This window comes from Lemur catta, chromosome 13 (assembly GCF_020740605.2).
Source record: "Lemur catta isolate mLemCat1 chromosome 13, mLemCat1.pri, whole genome shotgun sequence".
Taxonomy (NCBI): Eukaryota; Metazoa; Chordata; class Mammalia; order Primates; family Lemuridae; genus Lemur; species Lemur catta.
The window spans coordinates 77,505,085-77,527,354 of record NC_059140.1 but is presented as its reverse complement, the minus strand read 5'-3'; the positions used below and the strand labels follow the sequence as shown (position 1 = coordinate 77,527,354).

General features: G+C 39.3%; 1 protein-coding gene across 2 annotated transcripts in view; it reads right to left on the bottom strand.

The window, feature by feature from the left end:
- TNFRSF19 (TNF receptor superfamily member 19) overlaps positions 1–18,597 on the bottom strand; it is an 81,988-nt gene extending 63,391 nt beyond the window's left edge. The window contains exons 1-2 of one of the 2 annotated variants that reach the window (XM_045567024.1): positions 18,565–18,597; positions 1,891–1,992 (exon numbers count right to left, since the gene is read on the bottom strand). In XM_045567024.1, the coding sequence (XP_045422980.1) occupies positions 1,891–1,959 (69 nt within the window). In that variant the 5' untranslated portion in view covers positions 1,960–1,992; positions 18,565–18,597. Of the gene's footprint in view, positions 1–1,890; positions 1,993–10,099; positions 10,251–18,564 lie in introns of those variants that run through there. The other variant, XM_045567023.1, reaches the window with a different exon arrangement.
- Between the last annotated feature and the right edge of the window lie 3,673 nt (positions 18,598–22,270).

The window sequence follows — 22,270 nt, the reverse complement described above, 5'->3', positions numbered from 1 at the left end:
TGGAATTAATTACTATCTTGTCTTCTGAGGACCCTAGGTAAAAAATGACTTAGGAGCTGTTCTCTTTTCTAAGTAAGGGGATGTATAAAAGAACAGTTATGACTTTCTTTTATGCACGACTCAAGGTCCTTTTGCTATCAGAAAGTGAATTAAAAACTTTAAATATATTCAAGTATAATGAATTGAATAAATAAATGAATGGAATAGATTCATACAGCCACAAGAACTTTGCAATTATTCTTGAGACTTATCTACCCCGCAGTTTTAATGGAGAAGTTTCGACCCTTTTCAGTTGAACTACATTTACTTAGAAATTGTCTCTAAAAAATACTATCTGACAATCATAAGATCAGTAAAATTCTTGATAATTATGATGATGAAGATGACGATAGTGGCCAAACTCTCTAAACTCTTCGAAGTAAAGGTCCTATTTAAATCTGAACTTACATCCTTACTGATTATTGTTTAGCCCTTGACTGGCACCTAACAATATACTTTGGTTCATAGCATAGGACTTCAATGGAAAAATATATTTTGGCAAAAACAAAGGTTATAAGTCATTTTCCAAAATATAGCTTTTCCCTCTTATTTTATCTAAAAACAACAAGTTCATTTTGTGTACTATAATCCTACAGAAGTGTGTTTATCTGCTTCATAACAGATAGTATTTCATTAAAAATGTTGGCATTAGCAGCATTTCAGAGTTGGTGAAGACGTTCAGTCCGACCTCTTATCCTAAGTAGGAATGCCCTGCATAGCATTACTGACTACAATTTTGTTCTCCTAAAAGAAAGCTGAAAATCTTAGGAAGCACTGTGGGAACAGACACTGCTGTTAGCCTAACGCCCATCACACAGAGGGGCCCAGGAAGGTGCTTTTGATGCTTATAATTCCGTACAAACCACCTCCACCTTGAAGCAGGAATATCTGTAAAGATATCTGCCAACTTCTTTCAATAAAGTCAAAACCTTAACCTCTAGGGCAAGCAGGAGGAAGAATTCAAGGTGGGGTTTGGGACTAGAAAATCCTTTGGGGCTACAGATCTAATAATCTCCTCCCACTTCTCTTAACTCCTTGACTACCAATCTTGGAGGAGTTTATTTTATTTAGAAAGGGTAGGAGATTCCCTTCCATCACAAAGAGGCTGTAATCTCTTTGAGAAAGAAATTCCACAATCTCCCTCCTGGACCACCTATTCAATGTTTAACAACCTTAATTGACAGAAAGTTAGAATTCCTCACATCCACCTGAATCCCAGGCTCCAATTTGACTCTCGTCTTCCAAGAAGACTTTGGGTAGCATCTTCAGTGTAAGTATATCTTTATGTATTTGTGGATCATTATTATATCTCTAGATCAAATAAATTTCAATTCTTCTTAACACCTTCATAGATCTTTTGTCAAACTTTCAAACATTAAAAATTTCCATCTGTTTTTAATGCCGTTGGAACCCAAAAAGATTATAAGTAACAATATAAAAATAACAGCTCTTTTAAAATCTATTCTAAATTCTTCATAAACTGTGTAAGTCATGGGCTCCAAATTAGAATTTATGGTCTTGTTAGGGTCTAGAATATTTAATGAGAGGTTTATGCCTATAAATCCAAAATAATATCGTCATAGTGCTACTATAGGTAACATTGCAATTTTATGACTTCACCTAAATTTAAATAAAATAATTTCAACAATTGTTACAAACAATATGACTAAGCAGAAATCTTTCACTTATTAATTAAATGCAAAAAGGATAAAATGCATTTTATCCTTTGATTTGAAAGGATTTGAAAGAGATTATAAAAATAGTTTGAGATCAGAAGTAGAAAATAGTTTTGGTAGTACTATATCAATTCTTTCACCACATTCTTACGAAAGAAATGAAGAGTTTACTTACCAAATAGCTCAGTAAAACTACGAGAGTGAAAAAAGTTTTCTCTTGTTCTAGTAGTACTTTTACAGCCATTGTTCTTATCAAATGTATTAACTCTTGAAGAGTCTAAACCAAAGATAAAAAGATACAGTTAACATTAAAAGCATTTGTGACTATGCTCTGTATTTACTATATAAATTTACCACTTACTATATATACTAGGTCATAAATATTACTTACGTTTTAAAAGAAGTCCACTTTTAAGAAGATATAATAGACAAATAATATGTAATTCTTTTTTTTTTTAAGGCTGGTAACTCTTTTAAACTTTAGGTTATGAGGCTTGAAGCTTTGTCTACCTACACATTATATGCAAGACTCCTATTGGCTCTGAATTCCCAGGCTATGTCTGCTATTCTTTGTTTTCTACCCAAGTCTCTGCAGTGACCAATCTACTTCACCCAGTAGAGAATTATGTTCAAACAGTGACTATATAAACCTTCCGTTTATATAGGTGTAGACAGTGCCAACAGGATTATGATAGTGATAAAATAACAACCCTTGCTAAGCATTATGGGCAGGTACTATTTTTAGCATGCTAACTCATTTAATCTTCACAACTACTCTAGAAGGCGGAGTCTATCGTTATCCCCATTGTAGCAATGGGGAAACTGAGGCTCAGAGAGGGCTGAGTAACCTGCCCGAGGTCACACTGCTAGTACGAGGCAGAGTAGGATGTAAACCCAGGTGGGGTGGCTCCCTGTTCTTACGTGTACCGTGTCTACCCTGCGTGACAATGTGCTCTGTGTAATGAAGACATTCTGCTTGGATCTTGGGAGTTGCATCTCCACTAAGAAACAGCTAACATTTTGGCATTTGTGAATTCTTCCCCAAACTAGTACAAATTATGTTTTGGCAGCAAAATAAGCATTCATTTCAAAACATCTAAAAGCCGTTTACAAGCGATGACATTGGAGGCACTGACCCAACATTTCAGCAAAAGATAAACCAAGACTCTTAAATGATCTAAAATGTAGAAACAAATTTGATTGTTTTTTACAGATGCACACATGTCCAGAGAAGAGGTTTTTTTTTAAAAAAAGTGAAGCCTCATCTGGTTGCTCCATCAGGTAGAGAAACATCAGTTCAGTTTCCTTCCATGTTGACTCTTCCAAAACTAACAGAGACCCCGAGTGGACCATCTGACTACTTAGAAAGAAACCAGAGCAGAAAACCAGAACCGTGGGCCAAATAGCTCAAGAAAAACAGGAACAGCAAAGGGGGCAGAGCTGGGCAGACCTGCTGTCAGCTGCATGCAGAGCAGCCAATCAGGATGAGCCTACGGACAGCCCCCGAAGATTCCAAACCCAGAGGAACCATTGCAACCATTGCAGCTGCCTTGGCAGGTCAAACTGGCAGGGCAATGAACGATCATTTTACCTTTGTTGAATGAATGACCTATTTTAACTGAATTCAAACAGCTTTGTTTTTTTCCTTTTCCAGTTCCTTGAATCATAGCTTCTTTCCCCACTGGCATATCTCAAAATCATGCCACAATACCCAACCATGCAACTTACTGCTTGTGTAGACACACCGTTAGGGACAGGAGATAAAAATCACTTTCTCTGAAATGCATGCTTCAGGTTATCTCTTTCTTGCCGTGGTCTTAAATTTTTTAAAATATATTAAGTTTTAAAAGTAAAATATGTATAATTTATATAGAATTAAAACTAATATGGAAAAAAGGGTATAATACCAAAGCATTTACCCAAATGAGAGAAAAAGAGATTGACAAGACATGTGCATACCATAACTGAGCAATTAGTTTGGACAGAATGCTCTCTGGGGATACTACACTAACTACTGGGAAAGGCGGGGAAATAATGAAGCATTTCTCAGCAATGTCACTTTGGAGCTACACATTTATAAGGAGCTAAAAATAGATCCCACAGGGGCGCCGCGAGGTGTAACTAGGATAATACCTGCGAAGTGCTTAGCCGGTGCCTAGAACAGCTGCTGACATTGTGATTGCTGCGGCTGTTTTGAGAACGCCACGTATTCGCTGTGTGAACTCGGATAAGTTACTTAACGCTGAGTCTTAGTTTCCTCGTCTCTAAATTGGGCTGAATGACCGTACCTATCTCCTGAAATTGCCGTGAGGATTAAGTGAGTTTAGCAGCTGTAAAGCATTTACAGGAGAGTTAACTGATACAAACTGTTTCTGGCACATAATAAGTGCTATATAAGGGTTAGCAACTATCGTTGTCCTTCATGCTAATGACATTGTTATTGAGGATCAAATGACCCAAGGGATGTGACAGTCCTTGAAGACTGTAACCTGTCAGACAAACGTGAGACATTTAGATGGCCACAGTCAAGTGGCAGGCAACGTTCTAGGCCTCTAGACCTGAAGGACTGCAGACAGCATTTGAAGACTGAGAATCCCTTCAAAGTTTCAACTAAGCATCTATAATGACGAGTACTGTGTTCAGGCGTTATAAAAACTATAGCTTTTTCCCTGTCTAACACACTCATGGGAGGGAACTGAAGGTCAAAGGACACAAATACTAGAACCAATGGAAACTGAACCAAATTCATGGCCGGTAACCCCAAAACAGAGCTCCTTGATGTTCTGCCACATTGATTTAGGGTTGTGTCCTACCAACTGCCAGCATCCAGTGACTCCTGCTATTCTGGGTAATAGGACTACATCAACAAAACTGTTGATAGACACATAACAAAATAATACTCTTAATAATTTGTCTACTTATTCAATAAACTTTGATTTAAACAGTTATTAGGTACCTGAAAGGAGACAGGATTAGGTTGGGGGAAGACACTACAAAGGTGCATTTCGAGGGAGCTCACAGCTTGGCAGGGGTGCTGAGCTCCTAAACACCTTTTAATATGTTTATTATTAATATATTATTGGCCTGGCCAAGGAATATTTTAGAAATAAACAATTTAGCTGGTGAAGTGTTGTAAGTGTGACCTTGAATTTCCTGGAATAGAATGAAATTCCTTATGAAATTCTTTGGCATTCACAAAAAGAAGGAAAATTGGAAAATTTAATGAAATAACTTAAGCGTTTAAGTAATAATATTTAAAATAAAAATAAGTCAGTAAAAAGGTTATTTATTGAAATTGCTTTTAAATTCTGGGCATTTAGGGTCTGGCTCAAAGAGAGAAAAATGCTTTTACACGCTTCAGTGTCCTGTTTACCTGGGAATGACTTATCAAGCACAAGCCACACAAATTACTGAGATTATGTACTATGGGTCTGGCCGCTGGGGTTTTCATAGTTTGCCAAAACATCCAGAATAGACAACATCTATAATAGTCTAGCATCCATTTCCTGGCCCTAGCTAAGCAGTAAAGAGAAGACTAATAATGCCTGCTTTACTGGATTCTAGAAGCATGGAATTTCTGCCTCACTATCTGCTATTCAACAATAACCAGCAGGTTGACAGTATCAGGAGACCTAGGCAAGCAAAAATGAAAGGACATGAACCCAAAGCGCAGAGGTGGCAAACATCCTGTTCGGCTGCACACAAAGTGGCTGCTTCTCAAATAAGCTGCTCAGCCTGCTCATTTGAGTGAGTGGTAACTAATACAGATGTGTCCTAATTGGCCTCCCTCTAAAAGGGATAAATCCAATAAGCACTATAATGCACAACCCTTGGACATCCTTGTCCAAAAATATGAACACCTATTCTGGCGTGTCACCAGGCAAAGGGGCAGGGGAGCACCACTGGGGAGGAGCAGCTGCAGATTTCATCTCTTCCTGGCTGTGCAGACCACTGGATCACAAACCACAGCGATCACTGTCTGTCGTTCCCACCTGCAGTTCCAGCAACTGCCTCCACAGTGCCTGCCCCCAACCTGTCAAAGGTCTTCTGGGATCTCCCTAAGTCCAGCATAGCTACCTCTTCTTCGTGCTTCCATAGCACCCTGGACCTCAACTCACGGCGTAACCATCTAGTTTCTAGTCTTTGTGTTGCATCTGGCCAGCACTTATTTTCTTTTTAAATACTTAATGCTTAAAATTAGTTTTCAATATTAAAAATGAAGAATGTTCTTGAAAAATTGGACAATCTGGCAGACACGAGTCCCACATCAAGGTCATGTGAGCCAGAGCTGAGCATCAGTTGTCCTTTACATGGAAGAATTATACTCTCTGGTGCACCAGTCTCCACCACTCCCTGTTGTCACACTAATATTTTACCTCTCAGAGTTTTAAGGGGTGAAATAATATATGTGAAAAGATATATGCAAGTATAACGAGATTGAAATACAAATTACTGTGGTATTAACAAATCCAGGTCAGGACTTTATTTCTTGAATGTGGTGCTCTAATATTGACAAAGATCACTAGGGAGGAAGATCTGGTATTTATCTTTCTAATTTGTACAATAAGTAACCTTTCTGAAAACCATCTTTATTTTTGATTTTGTAAGTGACCAAAATATATGAATCTTGGGATAATTTGAATAATCTATATACTTTTTTTCAGAATAAATTATTTAATTTTTCCATCTCTTAAAGGCTATTTATTATCCAACAGATGCAGTACATGCAATAAGTAACAGTTTTCATCTAGTAAAACTGTATTAACATTATGTAATGAAGCTACATTAAACCTTTACATTTTTTCCAATATGCAATAAGATGAAACATTTTTTAAAATGTCAACATTAAAGTAAACTGGCAGTTTTGCAATTTATAAAATCAGCCTTGAAATAAAGCCAATGCTATAAATACAGCCTTGTACATTTTAATGGTGCAACATAATCATAAATGACTTAGAAATACTGTTAGTCCCACATGCTAAGAGAATAAAAAATTAATTAGGGCACTGCTATTTCTAAACAGGACAATAACCCCCAACCTCTAGCCAATCTATATCTTAGCCTTCAATCTCACTGTATTCTGAAAATCATTCATCTTACATAGTAGAGCTGGCAGCCCTTCCTGTAGCCTAGGAAGCTCACAAAGGTACACTGTAATAAGAATATACATATTGCTGTTGGCTGGGAAATGAGAACGCTTTCTCTTTTTCAAATCATGACATTTTTTCTACTAAAAACTCTACAAGCTTTAAAATTTTCTGCTGCCAAATACAATATCTCCAATTCCCCCAAAGTTCAAAACAGTAAGGGCCACTGTTGGGCTCCTAATACATACATGTGTGTGTATATATATATATTTTTTTTTAAACAAAACTTAACCTAGGATAGGGTTTTATGAAACTAGTTTTTATTTCTCTGAGTTGAAGACTTTATCATCTTTGCCTTAGGAAAAATCGCCGTCAGATTTCTCAAAATGTTTGGTCAAAAAGCATGTTGTAACTAAGGTGCTTTTCCTAAAATTCATGAATGTTTCTCTATCCTAAAATACAAATAGAACAATGATAGCATGATGGACCAAGGGGACTTCACACATGTACGCAGTCTATCTTAAGAGAATTGTGAATAACCATCTCTCAAACACAGCTGTTTAAATTTTTATTTTAGAAGGAAGTCTGGATAGATTCCAAAACCGCCCTTCACACCATGTGTGGTGTTCTTCTCTAGTGTAAGTAGCCTCCATTCTTTCCCAATTTCCATAAATTCAACCAATCCACACTGATCCAAGAGTGGCTAAATGACATTCAGTCTTCAGATACACAAGTTCCTCTGTCTTGCGTCATTACTGATGGGTGGCTGCTTTCTTTTCAAAACTCAGGTTTTCAAACCTCAGTTTAAAAGGTACATGTTATGTGACGTGTGGACTAGAAGGTAACACAATACTGCTTAAACATCTTATTTTTAAATATAAACATCTTAGATATAAAATGTGATGAACTCACTCACTGGTGGACCTGTAAATCATGAAAAGAAATTCTGTTCACTTTTCTTTTTCTTCAGCTAGAAGGTTATTTTAAAAAGTCTATGAACATTTAATAATCAGCTGCCATGAGACAAACGTAATGTATTTAATTATTTAACTATGCCATGGCTTTCTATCTCATAGGCAGCTGTCAATTTATGAATTGGGGTGTGTATTGATTCAAAGTGAGCATTCTTACTCAACCTGTAGTCAACACAGATAGAACATGTTGGCCTTTTCCAGAATTTTTAATGCTTGACTTTAAATATTGATTCATCAGATTTAAAAGGACTTGGCTTATTTCACATACTAAAGATACCTGAGTTTTTTGTTTGTGTTTTATTAATTTTTGAGAGGTGGAATTGGCTCCAGGGGATTGAATGAAGAGTGAGTTCAGAGGTTGCAACAGGCAAAAAAAAGACTCAAATTCTCTTCATGAGTGTTAGCAGAATTCCTTTCTTAAGTTTAAAAAGTCCCCCAACATACCCTAAATTCATGTAACAGAGCTGTGACTAGCACATTAAATTAATATATTAAGGACAGCATGTGATATTACATGTCTCAATCCATTTTCCATTCTATAATACACGAAAAAAATTAATTTTATGTCATTTAAAAAAAAGCATCTCTTATAGCTACTAAAATGTGAGCAATGCTCTTTATTCAATTCTTCTGGATAGAAAAGGCAGTTTACACTGCAATTTCAAGTGCATAAGATTCTTCATGCATCCTTAATGTCAAATTCAAGATCTAGCCTGGACTCAAGAGTCATAAGGCATTGTGGCCAAAGAAACAAGTAACTTCCACAATTGTCCTGAAAATACTAACATCACATCCAGAGTTAGCACCTACTATGGAAAAAAATTTATAAAGTCAATAAAGCCATGTGGTCTCAGTAATAAAGTAGGTGTCGTAAGATATTTCCATAGATTAAAAAGTAAAGAACTCGCATAGCTCATAATAATGCCCCATGTATTAATGCCAAGGTCATATTTTCAAAATGAAATTGCATTTCTATGTTTCATATTACTTTCAAGAATTTGATAAATATTATGAAAAGAAAAATTCTTTTTACGTACTCACATCTCTGTAAATAATTATGTCAAAAACTGTCACCAGGACTCAACTCTCACTCCTTTAGTTATATATCTCTAAATTAGATAATAAGCAGTGCTTAAAGTTTTTCAAACTACATGAAAGCAGAGTTGGCAAAAGCGCCTAAAGCAAAACTGCACCGCAGAAAACATACTGAGCAAATCCTGAACTAATGCAATATAATCCTCCCCTTTTCGTAGAAGTATCTGATCATGAAATAACACTAAAATAAATTCTTCTGTTTGCCTAAGACATGTTTAACAATAACTGTTTCCTGTTTATATAGAGAAATTGTCTCCTGGTCAAAGAAACTGTCACTGGAGTAAAAACTACATCTTCATAAATATTGTTAAACAGTTTCAATTAAAGAAATACTGAACAATGCTTACGGTTTTGTTTGCAAACTGCATCCTTCTATTAAAATGCAAAAAAGAAAGGTGACATGGATTTCTTACAATAGTAAATGCAGGCTTGATGACTAGTACAGTATCATCAAAACAGCACAGAACTTTGATCCCACCAAACTTGATCTCCAGGAGTATACTAGCTAAATGTCTATTCCATGAGACGGCGCTAGAACATTGACAAGTACTGCCTGAGAGCTTGCTTTCTCTCTCAATCAATTTCCATGCTCTACCCATCAGTGTAACAGATACGGCTGACATTTAAGAAACTTCCGTTCCCCGCAAACAGAATATGATTCTGCGCCAGTCACAGATCTACACGTTCTGTCTTCACCTCCCGGGCAGCGATTCTGCAGCGCCGGCCCGCGGACGCCTGGCCCGGGGCGCGTTCCGGGCGCCCGGCTCCCCGACGCGGGAGGCGCCTCCCGCAGGGACGCAGGGCAGCCGTGTGAGCCCCGCGTAAAGCATTATGCAGATTTATTTATGTGCTCTCGGATGTTTGCTTTACCAGCAGATTTTTCTATTTACAAGATCCCTGGATAGGAAGTCTCAGTCCTGTCACTCCCATCGCCAACCGAGCCCGGGAGGCGTTCACGCGCTCTCGTCCCTTCAGCGGCTGCGGCCCGAGCGCCGCATTTCGGGTGCCTCCTTCTGGCCTCCCCTGGCTGTCACCCCTTCCCAGGGGTGCCCTTGCCCGGCTCAGTCCCCCGCTCCCTGTCCCCTGCACGAGAGCAGCCCCTGCCTGCGCCCCTTCCCCGCTTTAGGCGCCGCCGCTCTGTGGGCCCCCATCCCGCGGGGATCCACGGGGCGAGGGCTGGGGACCCCGGCGCAGCACCAAGCGGCCCCCGGGGGAGCGGAGCACCTACCTTCTCCGCCACCCGGGGGGCCCCGCCGGCCAATGCGCCCAGTCCTGCCCTGCAGGTCCGGCCGGAGTCCGAGGCGCACGGGCGCACAGAGCCGGCCGGGGTGCGGGCGCGGGGCGCGGAGCTGGATGGGGTTCCTTTCCGGGCGCGCAGCCCAGCGCCTCCGCGCCGCTGGCGCCGCGCTCTCCCGTAGCCCGGCAACGGCCGCCGCCTCCCGGAGCCCCGCCCCGCGAGAGCCCCTCCTACCGTCAGAAGCCCCGCCCCTCGGTCTTGGCAGCGCCCCTGCCAGGGCTCCGCAGTGCTCTCCCTGCTGGGGTCGGGTGCTCGGTGGCCCGATCCGCCGCAGCGGCTGGAGCAGGGAAATGCAGGGCAGGGAAGGCAGGGTTGGGGGGGCGGCAAGACCAAAGAGCTTAGTTGTCTTAGGGGAACTTCCTTTCCACCCTGGGCGTTATTTCCCCTGGAAGTTTGTGGCTTTCCCGAGTCAGATCACATCCTGCGCAGAGCACGCTTCTGCATATGAAGAAAGGCCCGAGGAAAACGATGGCCAGGGCTTTGTTAGCTCAGGGCAGCCAAGATCATGATGACCCACCTTACCAATAGCCGCCTCATCAACTCATTGATGCATTTTTCCCAACAGATACTCTGCCAGGGTGCGCTCAATGGACAGAAAACTCTAGAGGGTAGAGGGGCGTCCCAGCCACCACCTGTGTCCACCTCCTGCATGCCCAGGACCAGCCCAGTGCAGTTGCTAGGGTGTGTGGGAGGCGGAGAGCAAGGTCTTGGCTCTGTCTTCACTAGTGCTTTGTGTAAGGTGTTTAAACTTCTGAGCTTCAGTTTGTGCATTTATGAAGCGGAATTAAGGGTGCCCACTTTGCAGTTTTGCTAAAAGGGTTAAAAGAATCATGTATGTAAAAATATACTTTTCAGGAGTAGAATGCTTTAAAAATGTAAGCAATTATTGTTCTATACATCCAGTGAGTGAATAAATGGGCATGGTTCCTTCAGACCCAAGATACTGTGCTTGACTTTGATACAAAGAGACATCCACATTTCTCACCTTTTTTGACTTTGACTCAAATGTGCTCTTTGGATAGAACCCAGTCCTGTGTTCCTTTTCTATATCCCAAAGTCCATTGGAGGCCCCCAATAAATATTTGTTGAGTGAATGAATAGGTTGTTATAATTAATCGCTCAAAAGCCCATCTTATAATCCCACACAGCAAACAATGTAGGGCTGTACTAGGTGCTTGTTAAAAAATGCTGTCATTCCCAAATATCACACCTTGAGGTTGTGTACTTCATATCTAACACGATCACAATAATGACTTATTTGTAAACGATTTACAGATGATGTACATTACCTTATTTGAACCTCAAGGCAAGTGTTAAGTTTCCCTGTCTCATCTGCCAGCCCTCACCTGGTCCGGCTGCAGCCCCCAGTGCACATCACCAACATGTTCATTCCCACATCATGCTGGAAAAGTATCTCTTTATCTGTGTTCCTTTCCGCAATTAGACTTCCGTCTCCTAAGGGCACATCTTATTTTCCTGGTATCCCAGAGCTTAGCACGTGGTGGATACTCACCACATCTTTGGTTAGCTGAATCACTGCGTCTTCCTTTGCAAGGCCTCATTCATTCACTGTTCCTTCCTATTTTTCGCCTGGATGGAGGTGCTCCGCCACCATCCAGGCCCTCCCCACCCTCACTGCAATACTGCCTCAGCTGTCAGTCTTGCTTCCCGCTTTTCATCACTGCCACTGTCCGGGTAAGAGATTCAGAAGACACGCCTCGTTGTAAAGAATGGCTTCTATGCTCCCCGGATTAGCATTCAACGATTTCCACGATTTCCACGCTTGGGCCCCACCCACGTTTTCACCCTTATCTTTCCTCTAGACCGCACACTCCATATTCTGGCTAAACTGGTCTGCACCTGCCCTTCCCCTGCCCTCCCAGCTTCCTCTGCACGCTCACCCATCTCCCTTACCTCTCCAACTCCTGACTTACTCACCTTACTCCTGTTTCAGGACCCAGCTCAAAAGCCATGACTCTCAGGAGTTTCCCCCCAATTCTGAGCTATATAATTCCTCTCTCCAAAGAGTGTAGCCATTTAGCGCTAACCCGTTCTGCCTTGTGTCATGAGTATCTGTGAACATAGTTTTCTTCTTCAGGGAGTTTAAAATGCTTTTGGAGAAGAGGCATATTTTGTTCCAACTTGTGTCTCTGATAGTATCAACCATTCAAATAAATGTTCAATAAATGTTTTCTGAGTGCAATTTAATCTGCTGGCTCAGGAACTACTCTGACTTCAGCCAAATGTTCTTTTACTCTCTGGCCTCCTTTTATTCTTAGAGATAGTAAAACATTATTTAGTTCATGAGTTCTTCATCTTCCCAGTTAGCTTGTTAGTGCACTATGGAGAGAGACCCTATTGTTAACATGCATGGGATTTGGCATCAGACAACCTGGTGTTAATGCCAACTTGCCACTCACTAGTTGCATGACCTCGAAAAAGTTACTTAACCTCCCTAAATTTCCGATTCTTCATCTGTGAAATGAACTGATTCGCTGATGGTTGTTAAATAAGGTAAGGTCTTTAAAGTGGTTAGGCCAATGCCTGGCACTTAGTAAGTACTCACTAAACAGCAGCCATTCTTAGTAGCAGTATATTGTTTTGGTAGGACATACAATGCCTAGCGTCAGTCAATAAATGATAATTGAAATGATAATTGACCAGGGGGGGAAAAGGCACTGAACCTCTGCACTATAGCTATTAGATGCATCTGATTCTTTAAAGAAGAGGCCCATTAAGTTAAATAAATATAATCAGCCCTTTGCATTGGTGAGTTCTGCATCTGTGGACTCAACCAATCACAGATTGAAAATATTCAGGGAAAAAACAAAAGGATAGCTAACAATACAGCATAACAACTATTTATATAGCATTTACATTGTATTGGGTATTATAAATGATCTTGAGAAGATTTAAAGCATATGGTAGGATGTGTATAGTTTATATGCAAATACTATACCATTTTATATCAAGTACTTGAGCACCTGTGGATTTTGGGATCTGTGGGGGATCCTGGAACTAGTCCCTCACGGATATACCAAGGGACAATTGTAGTCCTCACTTTACCTCACTTTGAGTGTTTATATGATCTGGAGACAGTGTCTGAATGAAAACTCAGGCCCACAGTTGAGCACCAGTGGTAATACAAAAAGAATTATGTGACTCCTAGGCCCACTCAGGATGAAACTGATGCTTAGAATTAGGACCGGGAACATTTTACTCCCTTAGAACACTGGATATCACGAATGGGTTGAAATTTTTACTAGAAAAGCCAAATTGCTATGCGGCTCTTGGTAGAGGTGTTTCTTTTTAAGATTATGTTAAAGGTTAATTTTCTGAGGATAGTTTTAGCAATATCTAAGCTGACGCGAAGTGCATTTGTTTGGGATATAGTCCCCTAAAAGTTGAACTAATGAAATAACACAATTCTTGAAAAAATAGTTTCAGTGATAAACTAGCTCACTGGAAACAAAGCTAATGGCACAATTGCCTGACTTCTAGTAACTTCAAGTATAAATAGCTATTTCTTGAGAAAATGGGGTAGAATGAAAGCTACATGAAAATAGGACATTTTGTCTCTTTGGTTCTCAGTGCTTGGCACATAGTAGATACTCATTAAAAAATTTATTGAATGAATTAATAATTAAGAGTGAGAGGCTGGGTGCAGTGCCTCATGTCTATAATCCTAGCACTCTGAGAGACTGAGGCAGGAGGATTGCTTGAGCTCAGGAGTTCGAGACCAGACTGATTAAGCGCGAGACCCTGTCTACTAAAATAGAACAAATTAGCCAGGTGTGATAGTGCATGTCTGTAGTCCCAACTACCCAGGAGGCTGAGGCAGAAGGATGGCTTGAGCCCAGGAGTTTGAAGTTGCAGTGAGCTCTGATAACGCCACTGAACTCTAACCCAGGTGACAGAGTGGAGACTCTGTTTCAAAAAAAAAAAAAGTGAGAATCTCAAAGGGTAATAAAGTTTACAGTTAAGAAAATAAGGGGGAAATACCCCCAGGTACCAGCTTGTTGAATAATTCCCAACACTCACTGCTGTCAATTACAGATTATCAAGGTGGGACTAAAGGAACACAATGAAGCCAAATGTTCAGTGACTTGCTCAAGGCCACACACCAACTTAATAATAAAGCTGGAATCAAAATCTGGGCTCCCTGAATCCTAACATAATCTTCACCACCATAAGTGCATAAATCAACATATATAAAAGGGCAAAGGAGGCTATTTATTTAGTTTATATAATGCCAAACTCATGACATATATAGAGCAAAGTCATTATAAGTTGTAGCACTTGCACTGATCTTTGTGAGTTTGTGACATCTTGGCCCCAACACCCCCGTTGGCCAGATGCTTTTCATGAGTTTAATGAGAGAAGATACGGGGCATTGACTCGCTCTCTCTCCTTCTGGATAAATATGGTGGGCTCTTCTGCACAGAGCTGGATTCAGGTACAGACTGGCTGGGCAGCCGCCCATGGTGCTAAGCTAATTGGGGACATTTAACAGGATAGAGAAAACTACAGTTATCAGAACTCCTCTCAAAGACAGTGGTTATGTCAGAAGAAATTGTTTTATAAAGTCATTTGAAACGTCCACCTGACCTCTCGTCTCCCTTCTCATCAAAGTTCAATTTAAGCCATTCAACTACCTGCTCAAAGGACGAGAGTCTTGATTTCCCTAAGTGGGTAGATTCAAGGAGACAACTTTGGAGCCAAAGCTGAATGACTTGTGACAGTAGAGAAATTAAGCACAGTCACCAGGTAGGCCTCCCTTCATTCCTCTAAATCAGGCTGACAAAATTTTAAAGTCACTCTTTAAAGGGGCACCAAATCATTAATTTTTCCAGGGTGTCTTGGACGGGTCTTGCCATCACAGGGAGACAATCTGACCAAGCCAATGGTGGATGGTTGTGTTTGGTTCAGTCCTGAAGCAGAGGAAGATTAGATTATGTCTTGAGGTCCTTTATGGCTTAAGATTCTAGGCCAACTGATGGAAAATGCTATAAAAATTGTCTAATAGCTCTTATAAAATATATCCAAAGAAAAAAACTGGAGCCCACTTTTGGGCCAAAATTTTGATTATAGTATTTGCTATAGTCAAGTTCTGCTCTTTGTAATTCTTATAATAGAAATAATTAATTGCTTAGCCCTAGAACAAAAGAATCTAGACTCTAGTGCTGTCACTTAATTATCCCTGTTACCTTGTACCTGTTATTTAACCCCTCTCAGACTTACTTTCCTCATCTGTATAATGGGGATGACAAATTTATTTGTCATGAATTTAAATGAAGTAGTGTTTTAGAAAATATTTTTAGAATGCCTGGCACACAAATACTCAATAAATGTTATTAAATCAATTAATAATTAGTTACTTAATAATTAGTTAATTAATAAATATTAGGTCATGTTAGTAATAATCTGTAAAGATTTATATGAACCTTTATGAAAGTGACAAGGCCTATTATTAACTCTCTCTGGATTTTTTCCTTCCTTGAAGAGAATTATATATTTCTTGTGAAAATTTTTAATTTAGCTATTGATTAAATTTTATACATATATACTGTTCTGAAGGCCAAATATCTGTGTTCAAGAATTCTTACCATAATCAGACATGGTATGAAACACACATCATATTTGAAACCCACGCTGAATTTGCAAGCTGAAATTTCACAACATCCTAACTGGGAATCTCCCTTGAGGAATAACCTTTAATTAACTATTCAACTTTTTGTGGATCCCATTGCTATCTTCTAAGAAAGTCCCAATTGCTTTAAAACACACAAAGACATGCTGCTACAATGCCAAACTCATATATACACATACACACAGATACACACACACAAATATATAATTCCACATTGCATGATATGTTAAACTTTTTGTGAAAATTATTTTAAATGTTATGGTAAATTATGTGTAGCAATTATTGTGTTTAGAGAGTTTAGAAATACAGAAGCAAAAGGAGCAGTTGGGAAATAATCAGACGAATCCAGTTGACTGGCATATCTATCATGGAAACAAAAAAATGTACTGCAATGGAAGTGGCTCTCTTTATCTTTCAAACTAAAGATCGGCTACATGGTGTATTTGTTTTAGCAGTTGTTGGAAAATAGACCCCACGTGATAGATTAGAAAGAGCATTGGACAAGAACTGGGAAAATCAGCCATGTGACCTTAGTTAAGGTAGGTACGTGAGTTTTCTATAGCCTCGGTTTCCTCATCTGTAAAATGGCTATAAAAATTCCAGTCCTGCTTATTCACAAAGATGAGGTGATCAACTCCCTCATTTCACACACAAGAAAACTGAGTAGTGAAGTGACTCTCTTAAGGTCACATAGCTAAGCAGTGACTGAATCAGGACTGGACATAAAAGTCTTTTGAAGACTTGGGCTTTCTGCAGCTAACAAAGCTGCTATTGAAGCAATAGATAGGAAAGCCCTTTGAAAAATCTAACATGACGGTTTCCTTCAGTAGAAGTATTATGGAGTATATCTACTAAATCACAGTCAAGGTCATCTTGTGGCAATTAATTAAGAAATGCCTTTTGAGATTGTACCTGTATCTTTAGCAATAGCCATCTTTCTTTTAAAATCAAGATGTAAACAATTAACTGAATTAATTCAGACACTGAAGTGGATTTTCAAGGACTTGACTTGCCCAAGCTAGTTTTCTACAAAGCCTAAATTAATCAGATAATTACTAATTCTCCCCTTTGTTTTGTGCTGAGGAAAATCTGTACTTGTTAAAATGATCCGTGTAGCACAATAAACAGTCATTTAAAAAATTTTAAAAACCCAAATCTGAACTAAACAAACAAATTCCAAAGCATACTATTTCTTTAGGCATCTTCTCTAGTCATTACTATGAAAGGTTAATTTTCTTTATCTGAATGTGAATGTTAATACTGCTTTTGTGATTAAAGATTTTTTTACACAAATTTTTTTAAGAAACAACCTAAACTGATATTGCAGGATACTATGAGCATGATTTATTTCATTGTTAGTACAAAAAATTTAAATACCTCTCCTAGCATGACAAGAAACAATTAAGTCTTTTAGATTAAATTCGTACTGACATATTTTAAAAAATAGTCAGTATAGCACGGTTTTAAATAACCTCCAGTTAACAACTATCAAAGTTTTAAAATTAAGCAAACAATGTTAATTACCCTCCTAATATCAGGAAGAAAGTAATTTAATTAACTGACTCTGAAAAATTAATTACATATGAAATGAGACTCATTAGACCTTTCCTGTTTCATCAGAATTTCAGACTGAAGGATAACTGGTCTTATCACTTATAATTTCTTTGTGGTTCAGCTAGCATAAAATAGACTATTGTGATGATAATTAAATAATCTGCCCAAATAAATTTAGGACTAGAACTTTAAAACAAACCAGTGTGAACAGGGAGCTCTTACTTTTACAGTATTGAATTCTTACATTTCAATGTAAAGATTTTACTCTGTGTGTATATGTGTGTGTGTATGTTGGAATTAACAAAGAAATAACAGTAAACTTTCAGATTCAGTCCAGCAATATAATTTGGTTTTGTCAAGTTGGGAATTAACTAAAAGTGAAAATGTGAGTAAAATACTTTATGTAACATAATAACTGTTGATTACTCAGATAGTTTTCATAAACAGTTGGCAAATTTTAACTTGTAACAGCTGTCACTATAAATTTAAAGTAAATGTTAATTTAGGAATACTAACCTTGTGAATGTTTCTGTAAATAAGGCTTGTACTATTTCCAAAGGTTACAGAAAATCACTAGAGCATTTTTAGCCAAACTTGGTGCAACTTTACCCTCACTGTTCTTAAATTCTTTAGTTTTACACATAAAAGGCTTTAATCATACTAGAATGCCTTTTTAGTGATTCCCTTGAGTACACAAACTGCATAAGGAAAGGTAATTGATATTTACATCTTGGAGGTGAGAAAATAAATAAATTAAACAAACAGTATTGCCAGAGATACATTTTACTCTTTCATATAGGAAAACAAGGAAAACATTTGTATCAAGCAAAGTTCCACTGTTTACTAAATAAAGTAACCCGTAAATACTTAGAGCAATTATAGCTCACAGATCCAAGCACTGGCTGCATGCTAAAGTTAGCACTGTTCTGTTTTGTCCTGTTTGTACAACTTATTTCCAAGTAAAATTTGCATGACAGAAGATTGCAAACTCTCTTGTACAAACTACTAAAATTGCATGAAGTATCGTAGTTACTCTGATACATACATGCAGCATAATATAGTAGTCAACTATAGAAATGCTTGTTTTTAATTAATTAAAACCGTCTTTTTCTTAGAACACACATGCAAAGAAAGCTACGACAAAACATAAAACGCAGTACCTGCAACATGCTGAGCTCTTTACAGTACTCACCCGTTCGGCAACTTAGTTTCTCCCTGGCAGCACTTCTATGCCAAATGCTTCTACCTTCCCAAAAATGTATGTCAGCACAAGCCCAGACGAAACTTCAAATCCAGGAAAATAAAATTAACCATGCAGATCAAAGGCAGACGAGCAGGGAGATGAAATGCCTGTAATCTGATCAGTGATCAGTTGCTGAACATCAAAGGCAGGGCTGAGTTTATATATATGCAGGGATATTAAGAAAGTTCACTTTTAGCAGGTAGTTTCCCTCCCGCCTCCTAGTCCACACATTCTTTTGTTAAACATGGATCGCGTTGTTTTCCTCCTCTTTTTTTTTGCAAAGAGGCAATGCTGGTGGTTCTCCTGTGCTTGGACTGAGTGGCTGGATCTGTAGCTTTTTTGGTTCCCAAGCTGTGTTGTGGAGTGTGTGTTGGAAGCCTTTCCTAGTGCCAGCGGGTTCGGCATTATCCCTTTCATCTCGCTGAACTGCAGATCCCATGACATCATTCAGCGCCGTGGGACTGGTAGGAGAGCTATAATTCAGCCTGTGGGGGAGTGGAGCTCAAGAGAAGCCAGAGTTTGCCTGATTTCTAATCACGTTAGACTATTATGCCTCACACAGGACAGTTTCTGTTATCTGCATCCCAGCTGGAAAGGACAGCAACTGCTGCTGAACTTTTCTTGGGTGTTAAGATCCCTGATCTATGGAGGTTCCAAATGACAGCATTTAATTGCCTATTCACTGATAAAAATCACAATTTCCTGCAAAGACTGAGTGTCAAATATTCGAATAGGTAAATAGCATTATAAGACTACTGGGGGGAAAAACACCCAGAGACACCGGTGGACTGGATGACATTTTAAAATTTTGTTTCTGTTGTCAATGTGGCAAGTCTTTAAGAGTTTTAAGGAAACTGGCTTTTCCTTGAAAAGTAAATTATTAGGATCTGACTGCCAACAAAACACTGGTGTTTTAATTAAAGTAGTTAAACAGCAGAGAAGCAACAGTTCATCAGTGGACTTCTACCTGCCACTGTCTCACTTAAGACCCTGGGCAGAGACTTCACCTTAGTTTGCGGTTCTAAAAATTAGGCTTTAAAGCAATGTCTAGTTCTCAGACATAATTCATTAAATACTTGTTGAGCATTTTAAAATTCACAGAACAAAAGAGTTATATAGAAGAAAGCACTTGCCCTGTGATTACCCAAACCTATGTCCTTTGCCTTTTAGGGCTGTTTCTTCCAAATCCATAGTTTAGACTCACTAAAAAAAGTACCACTTTAGTCTAATTCTCCATATTTTAAAATTAAGCCTATTACACATTATTTAAATTTTTCTACTTTTTGTTAATAATAGCAGATTCCATAAAATAAGATTGTTGTATTTTCAGTGTTTAATAAAATAGAAGATAAGAAATTTCACCTTCATTTCAATCCAGGATATGGTGCATTTCTGAATTCCAGACTGTTCTTTCATGGAATGAAGAAAATTTTTCTATTCCATAATGGAAACTTACCAACTTTTAGAAGTTCAGTTAAAAATATTTTTGTAAAATGTAGCAAATAGTAGAATTTAATCTTTCTTTATGTAACTCCGCTCCCCCCATTGGTTTTGTCTAATTTTTCCTGATGTGGTATTTGAAAATGTAGTTTATGATGTGTTTATTTCTGGACTTGAATGATTCTCGCACAATTTTCAATAGCAAAATATTTGGTTTGAACAGTTCATGAGTTCAGTGCATTTAAATAGTCCTGTTTATTTTCCAGTGCTTCTTGTATAATTTTTCTACCTGATCCATTACTTCTCAAAGATGCACAGAGCTCAGAGAGTATTTGAACTGGCCAGTGTGATGCTTTACAACTTCCTTAAAGCAGACCAAGAAAATTCCTGTAACACCTGGGCTCCACATAAAGTTTCCTGGGCTCCTTGAACTCACGAATACAAAGACAAAAAGATTTCCAAGAGGGCTTGCACCCATTTCTTTTCTGAGGTAGTGCAACCCACCACCAGCATGGAATCCATACTCCATCAGCCTGTACTCAGGAATAAAGTTTCCTGTACACTGATGTATTAAATCACAACAACTCGAGGCTCTGTGAAGTTCATTGGCTAAGCAAGTAGATCCTAATCTATGTCTCTACAGGGTTCAACAGCAACAGAATGGGATTCTTGAAGTTCCACTGGAAGCTTAGAGGAGGCATTTAAAGCAAGGACTCAAATGAAAAACAGTCATATGATCCTCAATTTACACAAGTCTCACCAGGCAAGATTTGTAGCTCAAGACATGTCTAGCAAGGCAATGTCATCTCCAGCGGTAGAGTTTATTTGCCAAGTCACTGCGAATTATTTTGAATTGGCCCTCTTGTGATCAAGAACTCCCCCCAAGAGTGGGATGAAAAGGGGCTGCGGTTAGGGCCCCATCTGTCGCCCAGAGCAGAGTGTGGCCAGAGGCCCGCCTGGCATGAGGAGTGACCTCCTGACCCCCGGCTCATTAGTGCTGTGCTCAGCCAACTGCGCTCCCTTCATTGTGAGACGCGGCCTGGCCCATTGTGCTTCTGAGGGTCACCAGGAGGGGCTACTGCAAAGCTTTTCTCTTTCCTTCCAAGAAACTTCGATAGTGAGATTAAATCCAATGCTGCAGTGATAAGAAATATAGCACTTCACTCTACATGTTTTAATAACTCCAAGTCAGAATATTTCACTGCTGATTCCTAGCCCATGTCGCAGTACACATGGGTCATCGCAGTCTCTTTCCCAAGCTGCGTTTCAGCCACCTGGCTGTGTAGCGGGGCTGCCCGAGCAATCTGAGCCACAGAGGGGAGCTCCAGGCTGCATTTCATGGCACTGAAGACTGAGAAAACTTCACATGTTCATATCTGAGAGTGGAGGGGCTTCCTGAGATTCTTGGTGAGGTGGTCTCACGTCACCCCCGGTTGCCACGGTGTGCTCTTTTCTTCCCAACACTTGAAATGTGTTCATCTTGACAGATAGATCACGTAAATTCCTACCACTGTGAGATATAGGTTCAGATAAGACACATCATTTTTTCCCATCAAGTTTCATAGGTTTTAGAGTTATCTAGATTGCCTTTCCAATGTTGTCCTTTCTAAGCTTTCTGCTCAGAGGATACATCCTAGATTATGTCAGATAAGCACAGCTTTATTACATAAATAGGGAGGAATAATTTTAGAGTTTGTTTCATCCAAGTACTTTTTTTTTTTTTTTTTTTTTTTTTGGTGATGTAGTTCAATGTTACAGAAGGTGCGTGGATCTGGAGTCAGGAAGGCCTGTGTTCAAATCTCTCTCTTGTTACCTGTACCTTAATAACAGCATAGACAGCTTGAGCAAGCTTAACCTCGCAGAGCTTTATTTTCTTTCCTACACTGTAGGAAGGGGATAACACCCACTTCAAGCTGTAGGAAGGGGATAACACCCACTTCATTAGCATCGTTGAACTAACAAACTTGTTTGGAGAACATTGAACAGAATGAACCCTCAACAGAAAAAGCTACATTTCCTTTCTTTTCTCTGTGACAATTAGAGAACCACAAGGAAATGCCAACATTTCAATTGGGGGATCAAACCCAAATTTTAGTTGCATTCAACATTGCAAAGGGGCAGGGCAGACTGTCATCCAGCTCCTGGGGCTGGTTATTTTGAAGCCAAGGTTACCTGGAGGTCCTCGGGTGCTCCAGGGTGCAGGGACCACTTTGAC